Here is a 21,731-nt window from a genome sequence, read left to right as displayed (position 1 = left end):
CGACGGTTTGTTTCTGTTATTTCTGTCTTCATATCAATTAACTTTATTTGTAAATAAAGAGCAAATTATTAAGTTTTTTATATTTTAAGATTTAAAGATTTTTCCAAAATAAAATAGAATAATTTGTAGTATTTGATTTTACGTAAAAAAATCCTTCATTTTATTTTATTTGTACAGTGTTTTAGTTTAGAAATAATTAGTCACGTTTAGTAAAAGAAACAAATTTCATACGCGAAATCATAATTGAAAAAGACTACTTTTTTTTGTTGGTGAAAAGTATTTTCATGAATATTTATCCAAAAAAAAAATAATCTTATTAAATACTTTAACAAAAGTAATCGTTGAATATAAATACTTTTGTGATAACTTGTATTAAATATAAATTGATTTAAATAAAGATAAGAAAGATATACACCAAAACTCATACTTTTTAGTAAATTTTTATTTGCAAAAATTAATTTTTGTCGCCAATGGAAAAATACTTTTGTGATAACTTGATTAAAAGTAATTTTTAAGAAATCTCGAATGCAAATTTTCTACTAAAATTTTCAGTATTATCTGTGATAAATATTAAAAATACATTTATATATTAAAACATTAATATATTTTAAAAGTTGAAAAAAAAAGAATTTGAATGAGTTTTAAAAACGATTGATATATAACCGTGTTCTATGTTCAAGCTTTGAAATGACATACCACAACGCTTACTATTGTATAACTAGAATTAAACAGCTAAAATTACGACAAAATTCATGTTGAAACTTTCTCAAGAAAGAGAAAAGTTATCACAACTTAAAAAAAAAACTTAAAGTCTCGACCTACAAAATTAATGATTCAACTGGACCAAATCATAAACTTTATAGGCAAAAAGCCTTTTCTTCTCCAGTTAAATCGTATTGATATAAAAATAGCACTTACAACAACAATAACAATACAATATTCAAAAGTAAAATTTAGTAAATGTTAAAATAAAATTAAGATTCAATTTGAACTCAAAAACAATAACGTTCTCGTAATAAATAATATAGTAAACTTTTAATTCAAAATAACAATAGTTATAGTTTAAGATATATAGCATTTAACTTAAATTTAAAGTTTAAGAAAATAATGTTATCAAAACAGCACAATTTAAGAAAAACTTAAAACATAATCTTATCCAATTAAATAGTGTGAAATGATCGAGTAAGGAAAGTAAGGAAATCGAAAACCTATTCATGAAAGTAAAAATCTCACTTTCGAGAATGAATATTGAATTTATAACTTTAGGTAGCACGTTCTGGTTTAAATGAACGTACTTGACGACGATTATGATCGCTTCATACCCACTTGTTAGAATTATGACAATACCAACCTCTGTGAACATGAAGCGTTTAAAGATTAAATGCAACCCATGTTACGCTCTAATTGATACACGAGGTTGCATTAAAAAGAATCACATAATCACATCCAATATGAAAAATCGAAATCTTCTTATTTGAAAATAATTATATGACAAGAACAATGATACAACACTATATATTGCAACAAACATCAAAATCGATCAAATGAATGTTGGCTTATAAACGATTCTTCAAGTTCTCTGAAACCTCGGTAGACGTGTTCTGTTTGGTTCTGTGGAAGGGCTAACCTCCGCACTTCAGTCATATACCTGTATCATGTGGAAAAGTCAATAAGATAACAACTTCAATTGGCCATAAACAATGCAACTATACAATGAACATTTGAGAAATGTAATAACAAAAAAAGCTATTGTTGAAAACCATGCCCAGAAAAAGACTAGACCTATAATATGAATGGATGAAAGTGTAAAGTGAACCTGTTTGCGGCACTGGTGATCTTGTCCCGAATTCCTTGGCTAGCGATGGCACGTTCCGATGAGAATCCTCCACCTAGTATTAGGGAGGAATGCCCAACAGCACTGCTACCGATCCTTTGTGAATATGCAGACATTGCCCACTCTCGAAGTACCACTAGAACCGATCTCAACATACGTAATCTAACACTAGGGGATGGCAAAATTGCCCCATTTGACAACAATTGGTCATATGCGTTCAATACAGGTTCGGCTGCACCCTTACAAGCAGCAACAAGGGCTCTTGCGACATCTTCCTCTCCAACGGCTTCGACCCCTGAATTTAACCTCTCCTACAGGAACACATGAATTCGCGTTTAAGATAAAAGACTGATAGTTCAACCAAATCCTGCCTCACAGAACTGATAGTTCATGGGAGAATACAGGGGGAAAATATAATACTCAAGTAGCATTTACAGTAAAAATCAATTAGTAAATAGGAAGATGTACCAGTCCAGCCTTCTCTAGGTGAAGACAAATAATGTCAAGTGGTAAAACAGCTCCATCACCAGGATAAAGGCGGGGCCCAACCCTCTTTAGTACCGAGCAAGCTTCAGCAATGCCCCCTCTTGATATAGCTTGATCAATAAGTCTAGACCACGTCTCTCTGACAATGCTGCTGTCAGTATCACCAGAATAATTGGCAAAGTACAGCATCTCCAGGCATGTCTAAAGGAAAAGCAGGAAATGAAGAACTGTTAACAGGTGCTTTGATAAAGAAATTTCACATTCTTACCACAATCTTTTCAACAAAAATACTATAAAACAGCACCGACTAAATCGCCCAGCAGTACAGTAGCAGATACAACAAAATCTTCTCATAAAAAAACAGATACAACAAAACCAGTAATGCCCTATTGGTTTAAAAATAGAGAAAGGATATGCAAGAGAAAAGAAAAAAAATGTCAGAACTTTCCTGCTTATAATTCTGTATCATTGGAAAGAAAAGAAATCATAAGTATATTTTCACAGTTTGGTTATGAATAAAGTTACTAGTTCCCGTAACATCATTGTTTATAGAAACATAAATGAAGCAGGTGGTACTGAAACTTAAAAATTTAAATTTAATGAGAACCTCAAATCCTTTATTTTTCTTTCTTCAAAAATAACACGTCATTCTCTCCTCTACTTCAACAAATGGACCCTTATAAACAACTTGATCAGAATAATTGATAGAACAGCACCAATTAACAGATTGATGAATAGTATTATTAAATCACACAAAATACAGATAATACAGTGGTAGATGTTGTCCCAGAGTCATACTCCTATAAGGAGAAGAGTTTTTTGTCCAAGCTACAAGGAATCTCGACAAACATATCACTACTCCACTACTCCATACTACACATATATGAAATACTAACATAAATAACTGATCCTAACTTCAAGAACATCCAGCACAAAACAATGCATAACTTCTACCATAAAGAGTCAACATAACAGGTCTTATATTATAGCACATGCCCTCTGCTGGAATACACTTCAAAAGATAGGCTGTTTCTTCCTTGGGCAAGGATCTAACAATGAATCCTTTCCTAAACCACTGGAATCTCGGTTGCCATCAATATCTAGATACTAAAGCTCAAAAGACTTGTAATTATACCTAGTAGTTTTCATATCAAGCTCTTAAAGACATTGATCTAGTTCAAAACTAAAAATAATGAGAACAACAAAAAGAGAAAAAATTTAAGTTGCAACAATCTAAAGAAAAATAAAATAAAAACAAATCAATAAATATCCAAAAAGAGAATGGAAGTACCTCCCAGAGCCCAAAGGGAACGGCATATTCATTATACAACTGGGTAATACTCTTCACGTCTGAAGCCAACTCTTCTGCCTTCTCTCTTGTTGCATTTACAAAATTGGCATCAGCAGTAGAACTACCCTCAGGGATTACACCATTTTCGGTAGAATCTGATGTGCTAGGTAAAACATCAGACCTAGAAGCTATAGACTCCAGTTCTTCTTTAATTTTTATCTGGAACCGGAGAACTGCAAGCTTCCCTTCAAGCAAATCTAGAAACCCACTGTCAATGGAACTTCGACCAGAACCTAGTAACCCATCACTACTAGTTGCATTTTTTGCCTGTAGAACTGCATTACTTAGGTATTGACACCTGAATTATACAAATTAAAACTATAAGATATTAGTGCAAGCATATAAAAACTAAGTTAGTAATCCTAGTATATTCTAGACAAGGATTTAGAGGTCTTAAGTGGAAAAGGATATCAATTTGACACAAGTAAAGTGCTTGCTTAGTCTTGCTAGTACCGTAATAGACATGTTTGTGAATTTGAGTCATCAAAGGCACATAAGAAAAAAGAGTCACTTGAGAACAAATGGTGAATCAGGAATCAATTTCTATGTTCTATATACAAAGGTTAGATCAAGTGTGTCAGCTTTAGCTTTCACTAACGCTATTAATGCAAGTGGAGAAAAATAAATCCACCTAGGATATAAGTGGCTACAAAATTTCAGTGACTATTCACATGTCACAATATGAGATCAACAACGCTGTAAGGGTTCACTCTAAGTACGGTTGTCTATTTCAACCAGGATTGCAGCAATAAAGTGCAAAACTACTCAGAAGTTTCAAAGGAAATGATAGAAAAGATAATAATGACAAGGAAAGAAAGAACTCTATTAACCTCTGTTCAAGAGTAGGAACCCCGTCAACAGAACGCCTTTCAGCTAGTCTAAGCAGTGCATGAGCAGCAAGCATATGTTGGCGTTTCAAGACATAATATCGTGCCAAAAGTTCATAGTACTTGACTTGATTAGTTGACATTGGTGCTCCTGATTGCCCCATTGGAGAAGTTGTTGCGGTGACAGCACGAACCTAGCAGATCCAGAAAAACAAAAGACTAAATTTTCAAAGAAATCATGTGAAGAGTATTGCGAGGGTGTAGCTTCTGCAGGTAAAACATATACCGCCAAGATTCTAATACATGATATTCGAACATTGTGACCAAATAAACAGCAATTAGTTATTGGGGAGAAAGAGCTAATAGACAACCTCGTGTATAGGTTTACGACCAGCACTTTGCAAAAATGGCAACAGGTCAGGACCCCCATACTCTAGCAATTCATTTTCAAGACCTAGATCAATCATAGCCTGGTAAAGATACTCATGGAAAATTCTGTCTGGAGATTGGACACCCAGCTGAACAATTTGACATATATATTTCTTCCTTGAGGATGGATCAAGAGCAGATTGTGAAATCGTTGATTTAATGGGAGAGCCAAATTCCTTCTGCAAGGTGTCACCTTTCAGAGATCGCAAAGCACTGATAATTATCTCGTAACACTGCTCACGGTGAGCAAGTGCTTGTTCTCTGACAGTTGCATCAATTTCATCATTATAAGCATCACCTGCAGGGTCAAGAGCCTGTGCCTTTTGAAGAGGTAAGCGCACTACAGCTTCATAAAATCTGCAGCAGGCAAGAAAATCTGACTGTCAGATTAAAGGCTTAAAAAATCATAGGCCATGAAAATGGAGAGCACAGGAAAAAAGGATCTACCTTAGATCCTCAAAACGCTTGCAAACAGTTCGTAGGTCAACAGATTCTGGAACTTTACTCAAGGAATTAAATGCTTCCCTCGCAAGATTCTCCTTGTCTTCGGCATCTATAGTTGTAGCAGCTCTCTCCAGTGCTTCCACAGCTAAGAAGAATTTGTAATCAGACTCCTTATAGTAACTTGGACAGCCATCTCGCAACCTCCTACTAATGTCATCTACAGTCCCCCTGCCATCAGGACCAGTATAATACTGGAGTAGATTATGTTATTTAGGAAACAAATTATTATAGAAGATACAAAACTTTATTTAAGGAAAAGAATGAAAAATCCATTAATGAGTAAACTTCTTGTAGATGAAATTTCTTTCATGGCTTCCAAATCAGGGTTTTACCTCCATAAGAGCAGATATAAGTCTAGTAGCAAGATGGTCACCCTCCTCAGAACAAACTAGTTGATGAAATGTCAACTGAACTAATGTTTGTTGAAGGCTAGAGTCAAATCCCTGAATTAATCGAGTCACATGATGCTGTGAAAGAAGTTGAAGCAAAAATAGGGCCTCGCCAGACCTAAGGAGCAACTGCCTAATGCACTCCATTGCTCTCACCTGTAGTTGGATAACAAACCCAAGTGAGAAGAAACTAAACTAACTTATAAAACATACCACATGGAAAGATTTTAAAAAGTAAGCCCACCTCCATGGCAGCTAATTCAGCAGGACTATAAGGCAACCTTTGCCTTTTATTATTTGTTCTGCTACCATTGGACTCCATATTTCTGGAATACGCACCGAATAAATTTCTGACCATATTGCGATCACCAGCACCCAATGTCGAACCATTACCATACAGAATGGAACCACTCAGATCTCCCAATCCTGCTACACAGCCATAAAGTCCCCTCCTCTGGTTCCTTCTTGATCTTAAGAATTTCTCCAAAGAACGGAGTTTCTGTTCAAGGACTTGCATAGCCCCAACAGAGAGTCTGCACACAACTATGCCATTTTCAGATAGGGCGCCTGAAGGACCTAAATTGCCTTTTACAACCATTACAGGAAGCTCCCATAGGGGGAAAAGTAATCTAGATGAACACAAACAGAGCCCCTCATGTGCAGCTGAAAAAACAGGCTCAGCTTCCTGAACAACCTGGCCCATGCTAAATCCACCAGCAGCACTTCTTGTGTTTGAAAATGCATTACTACCTTCAAGTTGTGGCATGCCAACAACTCTTGGATCCTCAAAAGCTTCAGCTGCCTTCTCAGCAATAACATTGCTGATAAGGTTTTCAGAATGCACTACTCTTGCAGCAAGCATTAAACACATTGCAGCAGCCTCACCTGCACCAAATCGATTGAAGAAATCTTCTAAAACTGACCTTGGAGTGCTGGATTCCAATAGCCGCCTTAGAATGTCCAGTGGCCTGTTAAAAACAATTTCCATCATGCCCATGGTGCTGAAGACAATAATCCTTCTTCTTGGCAGTATGTGTTGGGTTGAGAGATCTCCCCTAGCCCAGAGCTTGCCAGACAACTTTTCACATGATTCCATAGAGCTCTCATAACCACCAAACTCAATTTCTGAATATAGAGACTGCACAGTAGCTGCATTATCCGGTGAAGGTAAAACATCTGCCACTGAAAGCATTCGTCCTTCAACTGGTAAGGAAGATACAGACTCCCGTAATGCTCGGGAACTCCTGGTAGTTGTTCCTAAATTACTTGACGGCAATGACTGTGTGCTTGAATCCCTGCTCAAAACAAGAAGTGATGGCATGGTTGAAGATGACGCATCAGAGAGGATAAGAGTTCCAGCAGAATAATAAGTTGCCTCGATTTTTAGGGAGAGATCCTCATTCTGGGGTCTACCAGCAAGAGCCATTGCCCCAAAGGTTAAACCTCCACTAACACCCCAAGGAGGAGCAGGCCTTGTCGTGACAACCTTTAAACAGCTAGGCTTGAGATGATTGGTGTTAAATCCAGTCAAGCTTCCACTAGAAGGAGATGTAGATAGGTACATCCTTCTACCATCTGATAAAACAGCAACAAGATGCAGCCACTTTGACTCAAGAGTAGATAAAGGTGAGATGCAAACAATAGAAGCCTTTGGAGATCGACTTGAGACTCTTGATCCGGTTGATTGTCTAGCTCCATAATGTGCATCCCTCTGATTGACAAGATTCTTTTCTTCAGCTACTTTTTTTAACGGCCCATCACCATTTGGTCCTATAACATAAACTTGAATCTTCATCTCTTCAGTCCGTGCGTATAATATTTGTCTCTCATTGTCAAAAACCATTTCAACAATGGCATCAACAGCTCCAAAATTGAATACATTTGGTATAACCCATCTGCAAATAACAGGTAATATTAAATTACTAAGGAATTAACAAGAAATGATTAGCTATAAAAGAATCAGGTAACTTTATATACCACTTAGAAAATGGCACATACAATTCTATGATCGTAAAAACCATTTTGCAATCAAGTATCACAGTTAATTACTTGTAGATAAAAAAATTACTAAAAAAGTACCTTGAAATTACACTTCCAAAACCAGCAGTCACGCAGATTTTTCGGCAGCGTTTTTGCCATCCAGAGCCAGTTGAATAAAGAACCTCATATATGTGGCCATCCCGACCAGCAAGAAAAATACGACCTTTGTCAGTACATGCAACACAAGTCATTGTAACCCCATCAGATGATATTGTATGCTCTGGCAAAGGTTGCAATGTAACTTCTGCAAACGGATCTGAACCATCTGCTCCTCCAGAGCAACAAACTCCAACTAAAATTAACTAATAAAAAGAGTGGGGTAAGAAACGATACTTCTCTCACAAGGAGTTCTGGAAAGAAAAACTGCAAATCATTCATAGGGAACTTATCATACAAAACCCTGTTGTTGAATAATCTTATAGCAGGTCCCAGAAAACTGACACGGTATTCAAAAACTCAGCACCAAAAATTGAACATCTAACTAGCAACCACCGCATAGATTTATACGGACATCTTCCAAAATGAAATGTCATAAAACGGAAAAAAAAAAAAAACACATAATGACAAGACTGCATTTGACTTATTTTTTTCATGATTTGTTCCAGTCACATTGTGATAGTAACAGAGGATTCCAGGATACATACCCACTCTTTGAGAAATAACGATAGATAGTAAATTAACAACTTTATCATGCACATTGTAAAGCAACAAGCACACAATGCAAGTTTCAACTTATTAAATGACCACTTTTGCTTTTGACAAACTGGACCAGAGGCAAGATTCTCATGACACTCAAACCGAAGAACTTTATAACCAAAATTTCCTAAAGTTCAGGGTTTAGGATTTAGGAAGTTACATTTATGCTCAAACTAAGGCACATGATAAAGGCTACATCAAAATTCTATTGAGCAAACAAGAAGAAGGAAAGCACTTGATTACCAAACAACTTCAACATGAATAACAGAATAATACAAAAAGACCCTATTGACTGAGCCATACAAATTCTCCAACTGCTTAGCAACAAGGACTGGAATATAAAAGAAGAGGTAAATATTTGAGAAGGCTAACCAAACTACATACGGTCTTCATGAATGCTACTGGAAAAGTTTAAGGAACGGTATTTGGTCAGAAAAAACAACACAGTGGACATCGTTTAGGCAAAAAAGCAATTTAGAGAAAAAACATAAAGAACTGGTTCTTGAGTATAATATTTGAGTACACACGTCCTGGGAAAATCAATAAAATATAAAATGGTTATACTACCTCAACAGGTGTTGCCAAAACTAAAAGATATTGGATAGCTTCAACAAAAACACCAGGCCTTGATTTTGCAAGACCAACTGCACAAATGGCTTGCTCCTCCCCACTAAATTCAGGACATTGGCCATCCCTATGAAAGTAACAATGTTATGTTAGAAGTACTGCACCACATGTAAATGACTTCCAGTAAATAGCTCTAAATATTTTTTGGGGAATACAGTAACAACTCCACAAACATTTAGTGCCCCTGAGATCATCGCTTACCATTTTTTTGTACATTAACAAATTGGCAATCAAAATAACTATAGAACAGTTGTTGTACTTCAAAAAACAAGCATGAAGAGAAACTTCAAGAAAATAAACACATAGAAAGTTTATCTTTAAACATTTAGAACCCTCAAATCATTTCAAACAGCTTTGTCAATGTTGTCCCAGCAGCATTTCTACTAGCACTCCATGCAATAGCGTGTGAGGGCTCATGCCATACATGTAAAGCATTGAAAAGGTGAAATAAATAAAAAGGGAAAATAATATACTTTTTGAATATGGTTAGAGGGAATAGATCACTAATAAATATGAATTCCTTCCATTGCTTCAATGTCTGCCAAATAAAAAAGGTAGGAGGCAACTCCATACCAAGAAAATCTGAAAAGACAGCTTTCATTCCAAAATGAGTTAAGGAAATGTCCAATCTTGTATTTCAACTATAATTTTCTTACTTGTGGTCATGGAACTTACCACTTGTCAAAACGCCAAAGAAACAATGAATTGTCCACAGATGCCCACGCCCTCTTTATTTCTGGAAATATTCCACAAAAAGCAGTTCCTTCCCCACCAGCTGCGTTGTATCTTTCGATGAGCACAGGGGGCAACTCCCAGGTATTCACTACCTCAACGGAAGGGGGCCACTGAAATGACATTAGATAATGCAATTAGATGGAAATACTAAATGAACCACCAGCTCATTAAATATGCTAACAAACATACACAGAATCTTAAAAACAGTCCATGACCATGATTTTGACCACAACATCATGGTTTTTAAGCGTCACCTACAACGAAACTACAGTTATGGCAGCATCAGCCGCATATGTCTTCAGCAATATCAAGAAACGCAACAAACCCACAATCACAACTAATACTCCAAATTTAAAACCGTGAGGACACCCAGATCCATATTGTCATTTTAATAATCCTCTCCTCTATAATACCTCCAAATATCAAATAGCCATGCCATTTTAAAATCAATTATCCATTTATTTAATTTTCAGAAAATTACACTAATTCTCCCAAAGGTTTCGTGAGGCTACACACGATTCCACTACTTTTTTAACATTTACTACAAAGCCACTTACAAGGGTACACGGTTTGCTGTTTTTCAACAGGGAAGATTGGTAGTGTATCAAAGGTATTAATGTAATGTTTTTCAAACAACTATAGGTGTTAATACAGGGTGTAAAGAAAAGGAGGGGTATGAATATAAAGTTAACGAACCCTTAGAGGAAGCTAGTGCAACTTGCCTTTCTTCTTTTTTCCAATTCATCGGTGTTTTTACTAGGAGGCATTGGGCACTGAATAATGTAAGTGTAACTCTCTCATGTTTAACCACAAATGTACATGACTTTTCACGTGCAGCGAAAATAAAACAGTTCAAAACGAAGTGAAGCTATGCTTTACAAGTCTACATTAGTAAATGTTGAATTTAGCTCTCTTCCTCCCGTACATTCATTCGGGACTAGGGATCGCTAAGGCGAATAGCTTAATTTTAGCGCGAAAAATACAGAGAGTGCACATAGTTAAACACAACAACGAGAAGAACAATTACGAGCCCTAAAATTTGGAGAAGATACCTCTCGGGGGTGAGTGGAATAAGGGTGGCTGGTGTATCTGGAAGCTTCTAGAGCTTCTTCGAGGTCGAGCTGAGAAGAAACTTCGCGACCAATGCGATCGCTGACAACAAGCCCCGCATTCGTGACATCGCGCATCACAATCTCGTCTTCCCACGACATCATAGGGATAGAAGCTGAGCCTGAACTCAGGAATGAAATTGAAACCCTCTTTTCTCTGTGGCTTTCCCCAGCAACAAATGGAAAATGCAAATTGAAATTTGGCGGAAAAGAAAAGGGAGAGAAAAAGTTTACGGAGTGGAGTGAAGAGGAGGGAGGACTGAGAACAAATGACGATGTAGGGTTTTGGGGAGGCTTTCGTAAATTGAGAGTGGCGGGCAAAAACACTTTCGTTTCCCGACCAATGCAAAATCGAAAAATAAATAAATAATTATAGGGTTGATTGATTAATTAACTATTCATATATTTTTCTTGATTTAAATTTTGAATTTTAGGTTAAAATTATGTAATCGGGGGAATTTTCCCAATACTACACTCATTCGTTCTCCACTTAATAAAAAAGCAAATTGTTGCTAAAAGAACACGAGGTTGAGTATATTTTATATAACTAGTGCAGTAGCATGAGTTCTATATTATTGTAATTTAAATTTTTTTATGATATTGTAACATTTTTTTGTCTATAGTAATATTTTTATGTTAATTTTGAATTTATATGTTGTTGTAACATTTTCAGTGAATTTTGAAAACTAAAAATATTTTTTTAATATCTTCACATTTGTATTGACACGACACGCGTGGGACCAGATTAGTATTACGTTTCTTAATTTTACTTTCTAAAGTATTTAAATTTCAGTTCATACTTTTCTATAGACCATTATTAACATCCATTAGACAACCTATCTTAAATCACGAATTATTTGAAACAATCTAATATGAGTTAATTCATAAGTTCAAAGTTGTTATGTACCGATAATCATTAAACCAAGTTGTGCATCAAAAAGGTTTTTGATGATAATGTGTTCGGAATCATGATATGAAATATTAAGAAAGGAAAATTAAGATAAAAAAAGTAATATATTTTTTTATTCAACTCAATTAGTCATTTTTTTTAAAGTTGTCTCATAACAAATTACATATATGTATAGAGAGAGAGTTTAACAATGACAAGTTAATATCAAAACCTATGATATATACAATACTTGTGATTGAATTAAACTAAGTAAAATTAAATAATTTAAAAAATAACAAGAAAAAATGTGAAAAAAAAATATATATTTGTGATGTTTCTTATTAATTACAAAATAACAACAATACTAAAAAACTATATTTGTGATCTTCATAGGTATATAAATTTCATACGTGAACTTTTTCTTTAGCTGATGAATCTTGCAATCGAAAAAACTATTTTTTAAACGCTACATAATTATAGACAACTTACAAACTCTATTTGCTAAACTCGCATATTTTAGAGGCATAACCCACAGATTAACGACTTTAAACTCCAACATTACAAGTAAATAAGGTACACAAGTAATTAATCACAAAAACAAGTTTCATTTAAATTGGTAGCTCGTATGGTGATAAATTTTAGTTTAGTATATACTTAAGTTTAACAGATATTTTCTACAGATAAAAATATATATAAAAGTTAATTACTTCTTAAATTTTGGATTATCATTTGGGTCTACGACATATCTGTTTCTTAGAAAGCTTTTCATGATTAGATACAATTTTTATTTTATTTTTATTTGGTGAGTTAAATTTATTTGACCCATTTAGTTGTGTTTTTTTAGTAAATTTAAAGAATTGGATCTGAGAGAATTTAAATGAACATAGATGTGAAAGTTTTATTATTTAAATCAAGAGAAATATACTAAGATTCGAAGAAAAAACTAGGAATGTTTATGAAAACTAGGGAATGATAAATGAATGTGGTAGATTAAAAAAGTAATTTAATTGATAAAAATTTAAAATTATCATTTTATCTTTATATATAAGAGCAATTTAATTCCAAATGTTAATACTGTAAATTATATCACAGTGAGATGTAATTGGTTATTTAAATTGGAAAAAAATATTGATAAAATTATATTACAAATTTTACTTTTAAATTTTTTATTTTTACCTTTATTTGTGCTTCACAAAGGTTGACGATGTTTAACAATTATAAGGTAATACCAGCGCCTATAATATATTATATACAATAATTATGATTGGATTAAATTAAGTGAAATTAAGTAATTTAAAAAATATCCGTAAAAATTTGTAAAAATATTTTAAAAGTAATTATATTTTAAAGAATAAAATTAAAATTTTGAAATATAAATATAGAAAAGAGAATTAAAATAACGATTAATTTTTAAAAATTTAATAAATAATAATATTTTAATAAATAAAATTAAAATTTTGAAACGTGAAAAAAAAATCTTTTATATATTGTTATCCATTTTATTCTTCAAATTCAACATAAGGAGAAACAATTTCCTTCCGACACCACAAATCACCCGCCTCGACGACCAATGCAAAACTTCCAACGAACCATCGAACAGCACCATTGCAACCCAAAAACATTAAATACCTTTATCGTCCAAAAATAAAAAGATAATTTTTTTATCCATTTTTAATTTATTATTTTAATCATCATTTAATTATGTATATTAAAATTTTTAGTAATGTAATATAATAATTCAATGGTGATTAAACTTATACGTTAAAATTGAATAAAAAAAAAGTTAAAATATGATTGTGTAAATAAAAGTTTTAAAACGTGTTTGAAGTAAAAGTTTTTTCCGCAACCTCTACTCCAGTCAAAAAATAAAGGAGGTAAAATAAAATAAAATATGTTGCTGTTAACTACCAAATAACAACAGTTGTTAAATGTCACAACTTTTGTATAAATTAAAATTTTTTTGAAGCATACACGTAATACATAATTACTATATTCATAAAATAATTCATTGAAACATAAATTTATAATATATATATATATATATATATATATATGCTTATTTTGGTAGATTAAAATTGAAAGTGTTTTTAATAAAACAATTTTCAAGCTAACTTTGTGTGTATAAAATTAGTTTGTAAACAATATTAATTTTAGGTACAGTAAAATACTTGTTTTTAAAATTTAAACCTAATGAAAGCAGGAAGAAGATAGAAGACGCATCCAAAGCCAAGAATATTATTGGCACTGTGTTCTGAACTGTTCCCCTCATCTCATCTTCTTCCTGGCACCTAAACATTACAATTTTGGCCAATTTTCTTAATTCAACGACCAAAACCATAATCATTCAAAATTCAACGCAACTAATATACTTGAACAACAAGAACAAGAAACAAGAAAATCAAGAAACGTTTCCCTCTGTATTACCCGTTTTTTCTTCTGCGTTTCAACTTTCAGTTATGTTTTTCTCTCTCTAGCCATCAATCATCATGTCATCGCCAAACTCAGCCCCTCAGCCCCACGCGCCGCTGCTTATCCCGCGTCCCGATGCCGCCACGGGCCGTCTCCCCATCCTCGCACTCCTTCTCGGACGCCGCGGCCATTCCGCTGTCGTCCGGGAGACCGCCGCCCGTGAGCTCGACGAGCGCCGCGCCGACTGGACGTACTCGAAGCCGGTGGTGGCGCTCGACATGACGTGGAACATGGCCTTCGTGGTGGTCTCGGCGGTGATGCTCGCCTGCACCGTCAAGGAGAACCCCAACACGCCGATCCGGTTGTGGATCTGCGGCTACGCCCTGCAGTGCCTCCTCCACGTGGCGCTCGTGTGGGTCGAGTACCGGAGGAGGAGCGACGCGCCCAGGGACGAGGAGTCTAGCGGCCACCTCGAATACGATGACGTCAACGACAGCGACGAGGAGGATGCTGGAACCTCGGGGAGTTCCTCTTCCACTGGGTGCGTTCAATTTTCATTTCAATTCAACTGCTGAATTTCAATTATAAACACGCCAATTTGTTAGTTTTCAGTTTTCACGGGGTTCAATTAATATAGTTTTGTGTATATTAGCATAGATTTTCTTCATGTTAGGTTTTGTGTAATTATGAATAGTTTTGCCGTATTTCAATTAACAGTTCTATCTGTACGTATACCCAATTATGCCTAGGAAGGTTGGTCCAATTGGTTAGAATAGAACTCATATCCTATTAGAGATCGAGTTTGAATGTTGCTGCCGAGGACAATGACGGTGAATATCTATCTTTGTCAATGTGAGGTTTGTCTTGACCTTGGTGAGTTCTTTTAACACAACATACCTAAACTTGCTAAAAAACTAATGTATCACCCTGGTGCGAGAGGCTTCTTGCGTAGCGAACATACGAGGGAGGGTAATTGTAAGTAGTCTTCTTCTTGCATATCAAAGAGGCTGTCAAGATTGGAGTCCACGACCAACCGGTTATTAGGACGTAACTTTACCTTTGCATTATAGCCCGTCTTCTACCTTAAAGAAAATCATTTACTCGTGGCTATTAGTTTCTGCATCTTACAATCTTACATGTACTTCAACAAGGAATCTAGAATTTTGTTAGTGTGTAACCGTCTTGGTACCTTTCCCTTGTACAGTGAAACCTTTAGTATGTTCCTTTTGTTGTATAGGGACATTTTCCTTGTATTGTAAAATCCTTGTATGGGGACAGTTTGCATGTGCTAATTCTTTTATTGAAACTGTAAATATCTATGCGTTAATCATGGTTAAAACTTCAATTGTATGAGTCTTGGGGTTTTATTTGGATAGCAGTACTAATGAGGAATACTGAGACATGTTGCTAATTTGAATACCTAATGAAGCCCTCTATTTTTCTATCGCGGTATGTGAACCAAGTTCTTGCTGGATTTAGTTGCTTCAAAAGTTAAGGTGACTTAGGTGATACTGGAATATTGTAGTTATAGATAATGTGTTGGTGAAAGCATTATGATATTTTTAGGGATTATGGTTTGTGTATATGATTAGTGAAAGGATTCCAAGTGTCATTAAGATTTAGTCATTGGAACCCTTCTACTGATATTATGGTATAGATACTGTGCTTCAATTTATGTAATGCGAGGACTAACTGTCGGATTATATCCTTTCACTGTGGGTAAAGAAAGTTAATCTTTTACTGTGTTGGGGGGCCGTGCTGCTCTATTGATTTTAATCTGCTATGGAGTTGCATGCTGTTTGGTTTATTATGATATGCATTTTTATATTGTGTTTGACTTGGTATACTGATTTTGATTACCTAAAACCCAGATTCACAAAACGATGTGCATCATTGAATACCATGGTTTCGTTACTTTGGTGGATGGTGGGCTTTTACTGGGTTGTCTCTGGTGGTGATATTCTTCTGCAAGATGCTCCACGTTTGTACTGGTAAGTTTGGCTTTATTTAAACTGACTTTCAAGAATAATGCTTGTATTTTAACTTTTAAGTTTGGCACGGAGGTGCATAAAAACAATATGCGCTCTTGCATTAATAATGTACATACATGTATAACAATATTTTTCCTGCAAAATTAATAATGTACATACATGTATAAGAATATTTTTCCTGCAAAAAGAGGTATGTTTACAAAAGTTTACTGAAGATTCTCCTATTTATTTATTTTTTTCAAAGAATGATATGTTTATTTTAAATTTACTTATGAAAACTAGTAATATCCATGCTTATACTAGTAATGCATAAAGTTGTGGCCTTTTTCCGATCCAATGACTTAATCTATCCTAATATATGAGAAATGAATTGAATAACTCTTTTTTTTTTGTGTGTGGAAAATAGTCCACAATGTTTAAAACGCGAAATATAGACCAAAGCAAATGCCAAATAATCTTTCTTAAAAAAAAATCATTACAAAAGAGTTTTTTTGATTAATTTTGTTTGTTATATTGCTTTTATTTTACTGACAAAAATTGATGGATTACATGATGAATTAGGTGTAATAACGTTGATATTAATTTTCTTTTTCTTTGGATTTGTATGTACAGGTTGGCTGTTGTCTTTCTTGCATTTGATGTCTTTTTTGCCATCTTTTGTGTTGTGTTGGCATGCTTGATTGGAATTGCCCTCTGTTGTTGTTTACCCTGTATTATTGCTATTCTCTATGCTGTTGCAGGACAGGTACGTGTTTCTTTCTTTTTAATCATAAATATTGACATTCGAGTATTTGTTGGCTTCCAATCTCATTGCCTCCTTTCATGAGACTATAGGAAGGTGCATCAGAATCGGATCTCAGTGTACTTCCGAGATACAAATATCAAATGTTATGCAATGAGGAAACACCTAGTAAGGGAGGTGGATCAATGATTCCTGTGGAGACCATCGGTGGCTACTCCGCGAATGAACGAATACTTTCACCTGATGATGCAGTACGTTTTACTGGACTGAATTAATTTTTCAGCCTTAAGTAGTTTATCACTTCTGCAAGATGGCTATTTGATTTTCTATATTGATCACTGCATATAAAGATTCATGCTGTAGTTTCATAAGTTCTCTGTGTCAACTTATGGTTGTTCGAAAAAGGAAAAAGCTCTAATTTGTGCAGTGTGATAATAACATAACATTCAAAAGATTTGTGAAAGTAATAAATCTTTTTTTTTTTCTTTTCAGGAATGCTGTATATGCATCTCTTCTTATGAGGATGGAGCAGAACTTCATGTTCTTCCGTGTAACCATCATTTCCATTCTACATGCATAGTGAAATGGCTAAAGATGAATGCAACTTGTCCTCTTTGCAAGTTCAATATTCTGAAGGGAAATGAACAGGTGTGACAGAATACTAAAGACGATCAAAAATATGATTTTAAGCAGAGGTTAACTATAAAATAGATCATGGTTTTCTACTGCTGATGTGTATATGTAGATAATATCAAGACATCAAAGAATGTAACTTCTTCCAATTTGCACGTTTTATTTGTCATTGTTTTGCTTAATTGCTTGTGTAGAGAACATATAGGTAAGAAGGAAAGCTGCTTAGAGAGATCAAGTAACTGTATTGAATAAGTTTAAATATTTCATTTTACCCTAATTTGTCCTTTATTAGTCATTTGAAAATTTAACAATGGAAAGTGTGTCAGTCTAACTTCCAACTTATTTCATGAGCTTATTTATGAATTTTTCTGTGTTTTTTGGTTTAAGGAAGATGATTGATTTATTTTAACTAGGACCTTCATGTGTTGATAATTCACTTTCTTTTTTACACGTACTTAACAACCTTTAATATTATTATTTCACTAATTTTTTGACATCATTTAATTACAAATTTACTTTTTATTACATCTAATTTTTTTAAACAAATCCCAGGTTTGTCAACATATCTCTTTTAATAATTTGTTCGAGCTACACTAAATGTCGCAAACCAAACCTTGATATTTGAAAAATTTTCGTGTTCAGTGTGTGCCATGACTAAGGGCGGTGAGTGAACAATATCTCTCACAACTTACGTACAAATGTTTTTTGTTCATTGGAAATACAGCTGAGATGTATTTAAATCAGATACAGCCATATTTTTTTTATAAAATTAATTACAAATTTCACTGTTGGGCTTTACTAAATAATTGGGTAAACGTAATTTATTTTTAAGGATTATGCTTCTATGTTTCTCTTATTTAAAATTAATCGAGTTTTAAAGGAGTTTAGTTCATTAGATTTAATAGATTGTGTCATAAAATTTTATGACTGTCTATCGTGTATTGATAGTTATAAAGAAAAGCTAATTTGCATAAGAATAATATTATTGGATTCAATGCTTCTACGAAATGAAATGCTTATAAGTGAACATGTTAGTGTACTAAACTTGTTAATGTGTTTTTTTTTAACCAAACCTTAGTTGTGTGTGCCTATAAGTAGTATTCTTCAATTGTTTTGTCAAATAATAAGCCCTTAAATAGTTGGGCCAGCCCATTACCCAAACCCTACACGGGTTTCACCAAACCCGGAGACCACAGCAAGCAAAACGAAAACCCTACTCTGACCCTTTCATTACATACTTAGATATATAGAACAACAACACTCGAACCAGAAACCCTACTGAGACACCCTTCTCCCATTTATCAAAAGCGCAGTTACACCCTCACTCCTTCCCCTTCCCTCTCTCATACGCAACAAACAACATGGCCGAACGTGGAGGCGGAGACCGTGGTGGATTCGGTCGTGGCTTCGGCGGCCGCGGCCGCGGAGATAGGGGCCGCGGCGGACGCCGCAGGGCCTCGGGGCGCCGCGACGAGGAGGAAAAATGGGTCCCTGTAACGAAACTTGGACGCCTCGTAAAGGATGGTAAAATCCGAAGCCTGGAACAGATCTACCTGCACTCACTCCCAATTAAGGAGCACCAAATAATTGACACCCTCGTTGGTCCTACTCTCAAAGACGAGGTCATGAAGATCATGCCTGTCCAGAAACAGACTCGCGCCGGTCAGCGTACGCGCTTCAAGGCCTTCGTCGTCGTTGGAGACGGTAATGGCCACGTCGGTCTCGGTGTCAAGTGCAGTAAGGAAGTTGCCACCGCCATTCGTGGCGCCATTATCTTGGCTAAGCTCTCTGTTATTCCCGTCAGGAGAGGGTATTGGGGAAACAAGATTGGAAAGCCCCACACCGTTCCATGCAAGGTCACCGGAAAGTGTGGTTCCGTCACAGTCCGCATGGTCCCTGCCCCTCGTGGGTCCGGTATCGTCGCTGCCAGGGTCCCCAAAAAGGTATTGCAGTTCGCCGGAATCGATGATGTTTTCACCTCCTCCAGAGGTTCAACCAAAACCCTCGGAAACTTCGTCAAGGTTAACCCTTACCCGTGTAATATTTATTTTATTGTCTATTGATTGTTTCGTTTATTGGATAATGCTTGATAACGATTATTTACAATGGTTTTTAACGAGTTCTCTCAAGTTTTATTCATTTTGTTTTTGTTTTGATTAATTTTGTTGTTTTAGCCTTATTAATGATTTTGAGTTTGTTCGTTCGGTTGATGCTGTTTAAATTTTACGAGCAATTTATGTCATGCTCCTTTTAGAAACATTTGCCATGTTCATTGCATTTGTAGGGTTTTAGTATTTCAACTATATGTCCATATTTTTCTGTAACTTGATGATGCCATCGTTAATGCTTAATTATTGTATTGGTTGTTATTGTGTTTTGCTTATCGGATCAACTCTTATAATTGTTTATAATCTTACATACCTTGGTTGCATGGACATACTATATAATTTAGTTTTATTCTATTACGCGCTAGGTTGCCTTATGATTAATTCTGGTTGTCTAATTTAGTACTATAAATTGCTTTAGAAGAAATGAGTTCAGTGTAAAATTTAGTCAGTCTTTTTGATGAACTCAATGAGTACTTTTACGTATAGGAAATAATAGGAGAAAACTTAAGTGAATTATTTTATATTTTATGTTTAGTTTATGAGTAAGCTAATATGTAAAATCTCTTCAGTAAGCTTTTTTGTAGATTGAACTAAGTAGAGAACTATAATTAATTTTACCTTTCCCATTGTTTTCCCTGAATGGGTTATTATAAGTTTTTTGAAGTGGGGTAGTATTTTGTTTTTATTGTATCTATCCCCATCCAATTTAGTAACACCATTTTCAGTTTTTTAAATCATTTGTATGAATTTTGAAATATTGAATAACCAATAAGTAAATATGGATGATATCTGAGTCTTAGTTATTTATTTTTAATCAGTTTTTCTAATGCCTCTTATCTTTTTACAGGCCACTTTTGATTGTCTGCTTAAAACCTACGGTTTTCTAACACCCGAATTCTGGAAGGAGACTCGCTTCTCTAAATCACCATTCCAAGAATACACAGATCTATTGGCAAAGCCAACAGGAAAGGCCCTCATCCTGGAAGAGGAAAGAGTCGAGGCTTGATGCTTGAGCTAGCAATTTTGAAGTTATCTGTTGATGAGTGTTCTAAGTATTGCTAGGACCCAGTAGTTATATGTTTTGCAGAGTTTTTGTTATTTCCTTTATTATTGAGTTTAATGGTTTTGACCTTTTTTCAAATGCCGAAATCTTATGGATCTATTAATTTTTCACACTGTCGTAACTTAATGACAGATTATAATTGAAAGAAAAGAAAGTGTGTTCTGGGTTTAAGTTCCCATGAGATTGGTTAAACGTATCTTTGAAATTAATACGATTTATTAGTTGTATTTGGTTGTCATTTTTTATCGCTAAGCGTAGCCATATGAACATGTTTGCCTACGCCCATGTGAGAAGGTTCTATTGTTAATTTGGAGGAAATTATTGATGTATTTTAATTCAATACTCAGTGACCTACACTACCAATCAAATGTTTACACGCTGATGTGATTTTGTTAGCTGTCTGGTTATTGAAGTTGATTGAAGTCTAGTGACCCTAGTTAAGAATTAAACCGGTTGCATAGTTGTGTTTTGTGAGGTAAGTTGTCACATTACGGGCATGAATATTGGAAAGAAACTTGCTTAGACCCCACAATCGATTATGACCTTTCTTCAGTGAAATTAGCGAATTGATAACGGTGCGAGTCACTCTGCTTTGTGTTGTTGTTCAAGCGAAACTACTATGCTCTCATTCCCCCTCAAGTTGTGGCCCTGGTCCCATTATATTTGAGGTGCCACTGTCAAACATGGTGGGAAGGACCCTCCATGTGAACAAGTCTGGGAGCAGACACACACCTTATGAATCAAAAGTGCTTTAAGACACACCCTCAACAACACACTCACTTCTATCGCTAATACAATTTTAAAGATTTTGGAGGGCGAGCATATTCTCCTGCAGAAAGATCAACTTCACACGCTGTTGCTGCACGCCA

General features: G+C 35.0%; 3 protein-coding genes across 3 annotated transcripts; 2 read left to right on the top strand and 1 right to left on the bottom strand.

Annotated features, from left to right (window-relative positions):
• Nucleotides 1–1,215: 1,215 nt before the first annotated feature.
• NUP155 (nucleoporin 155) lies at nt 1,216–11,367 on the bottom strand. The gene is made up of 13 exons (XM_028063058.2): nt 10,971–11,367; nt 9,859–10,028; nt 9,124–9,250; nt 7,900–8,162; nt 6,065–7,715; nt 5,764–5,976; nt 5,375–5,622; nt 4,870–5,284; nt 4,502–4,692; nt 3,612–3,969; nt 2,303–2,521; nt 1,817–2,145; nt 1,216–1,648 (listed from the first exon to the last, which is right to left on the bottom strand). Exons 1-13 carry the CDS (start codon nt 11,130–11,132, stop codon nt 1,531–1,533), a joined length of 4,464 nt encoding a protein of 1,487 aa, XP_027918859.1. The 5' UTR covers nt 11,133–11,367; the 3' UTR covers nt 1,216–1,530.
• A 2,774-nt stretch (nt 11,368–14,141) lies between these two features.
• On the top strand, nt 14,142–18,002 carry LOC114179945 (E3 ubiquitin protein ligase RIE1-like). The gene is made up of 5 exons (XM_028066458.2): nt 14,142–14,866; nt 16,197–16,316; nt 16,929–17,061; nt 17,151–17,309; nt 17,551–18,002. The coding sequence occupies exons 1-5, from the start codon at nt 14,403–14,405 to the stop codon at nt 17,710–17,712; spliced, it is 1,038 nt and encodes a 345-aa protein (XP_027922259.1). The 5' UTR covers nt 14,142–14,402; the 3' UTR covers nt 17,713–18,002.
• A 929-nt stretch (nt 18,003–18,931) lies between these two features.
• On the top strand, nt 18,932–21,100 carry LOC114179856 (uncharacterized). The gene is made up of 2 exons (XM_028066336.2): nt 18,932–19,712; nt 20,647–21,100. Exons 1-2 carry the CDS (start codon nt 19,053–19,055, stop codon nt 20,803–20,805), a joined length of 819 nt encoding a protein of 272 aa, XP_027922137.1. The 5' UTR covers nt 18,932–19,052; the 3' UTR covers nt 20,806–21,100.
• Nucleotides 21,101–21,731: the final 631 nt, after the last annotated feature.

The sequence above is a fragment of the Vigna unguiculata genome, chromosome 3 (assembly GCF_037176805.1).
Source record: "Vigna unguiculata cultivar grain cowpea cultivar isolate G323 ecotype 2 chromosome 3, ASM3717680v1, whole genome shotgun sequence".
NCBI classification, from domain to species: Eukaryota; Viridiplantae; Streptophyta; class Magnoliopsida; order Fabales; family Fabaceae; genus Vigna; species Vigna unguiculata.
This window is presented reverse-complemented; position numbering and strand designations above follow the sequence as displayed.

Bases quoted from the DNA above. Each gene is read 5' to 3' on its own strand.
- NUP155 (XM_028063058.2), bottom strand. From the start codon at position 11,132: ATGATGTCGTGGGAAGACGAGATTGTGATGCGCGATGTCACGAATGCG. The intron at 5,977-6,064 runs GTGGGCTTACTT...ATCCAACTACAG, and splicing joins CTGAATTAGCTGCCATGGAG to GTGAGAGCAATGGAGTGCAT. The intron at 1,649-1,816 runs GTTCACTTTACA...CACATGATACAG, and splicing joins ATCACCAGTGCCGCAAACAG to GTATATGACTGAAGTGCGGA.
- LOC114179945 (XM_028066458.2), top strand. From the start codon at position 14,403: ATGTCATCGCCAAACTCAGCCCCTCAGCCCCACGCGCCGCTGCTTATC. The intron at 14,867-16,196 runs GTGCGTTCAATT...CCTAAAACCCAG, and splicing joins GGGAGTTCCTCTTCCACTGG to ATTCACAAAACGATGTGCAT. The intron at 16,317-16,928 runs GTAAGTTTGGCT...TTGTATGTACAG, and splicing joins GATGCTCCACGTTTGTACTG to GTTGGCTGTTGTCTTTCTTG.
- LOC114179856 (XM_028066336.2), top strand. From the start codon at position 19,053: ATGGCCGAACGTGGAGGCGGAGACCGTGGTGGATTCGGTCGTGGCTTC. The intron at 19,713-20,646 runs GTTAACCCTTAC...ATCTTTTTACAG, and splicing joins CCCTCGGAAACTTCGTCAAG to GCCACTTTTGATTGTCTGCT.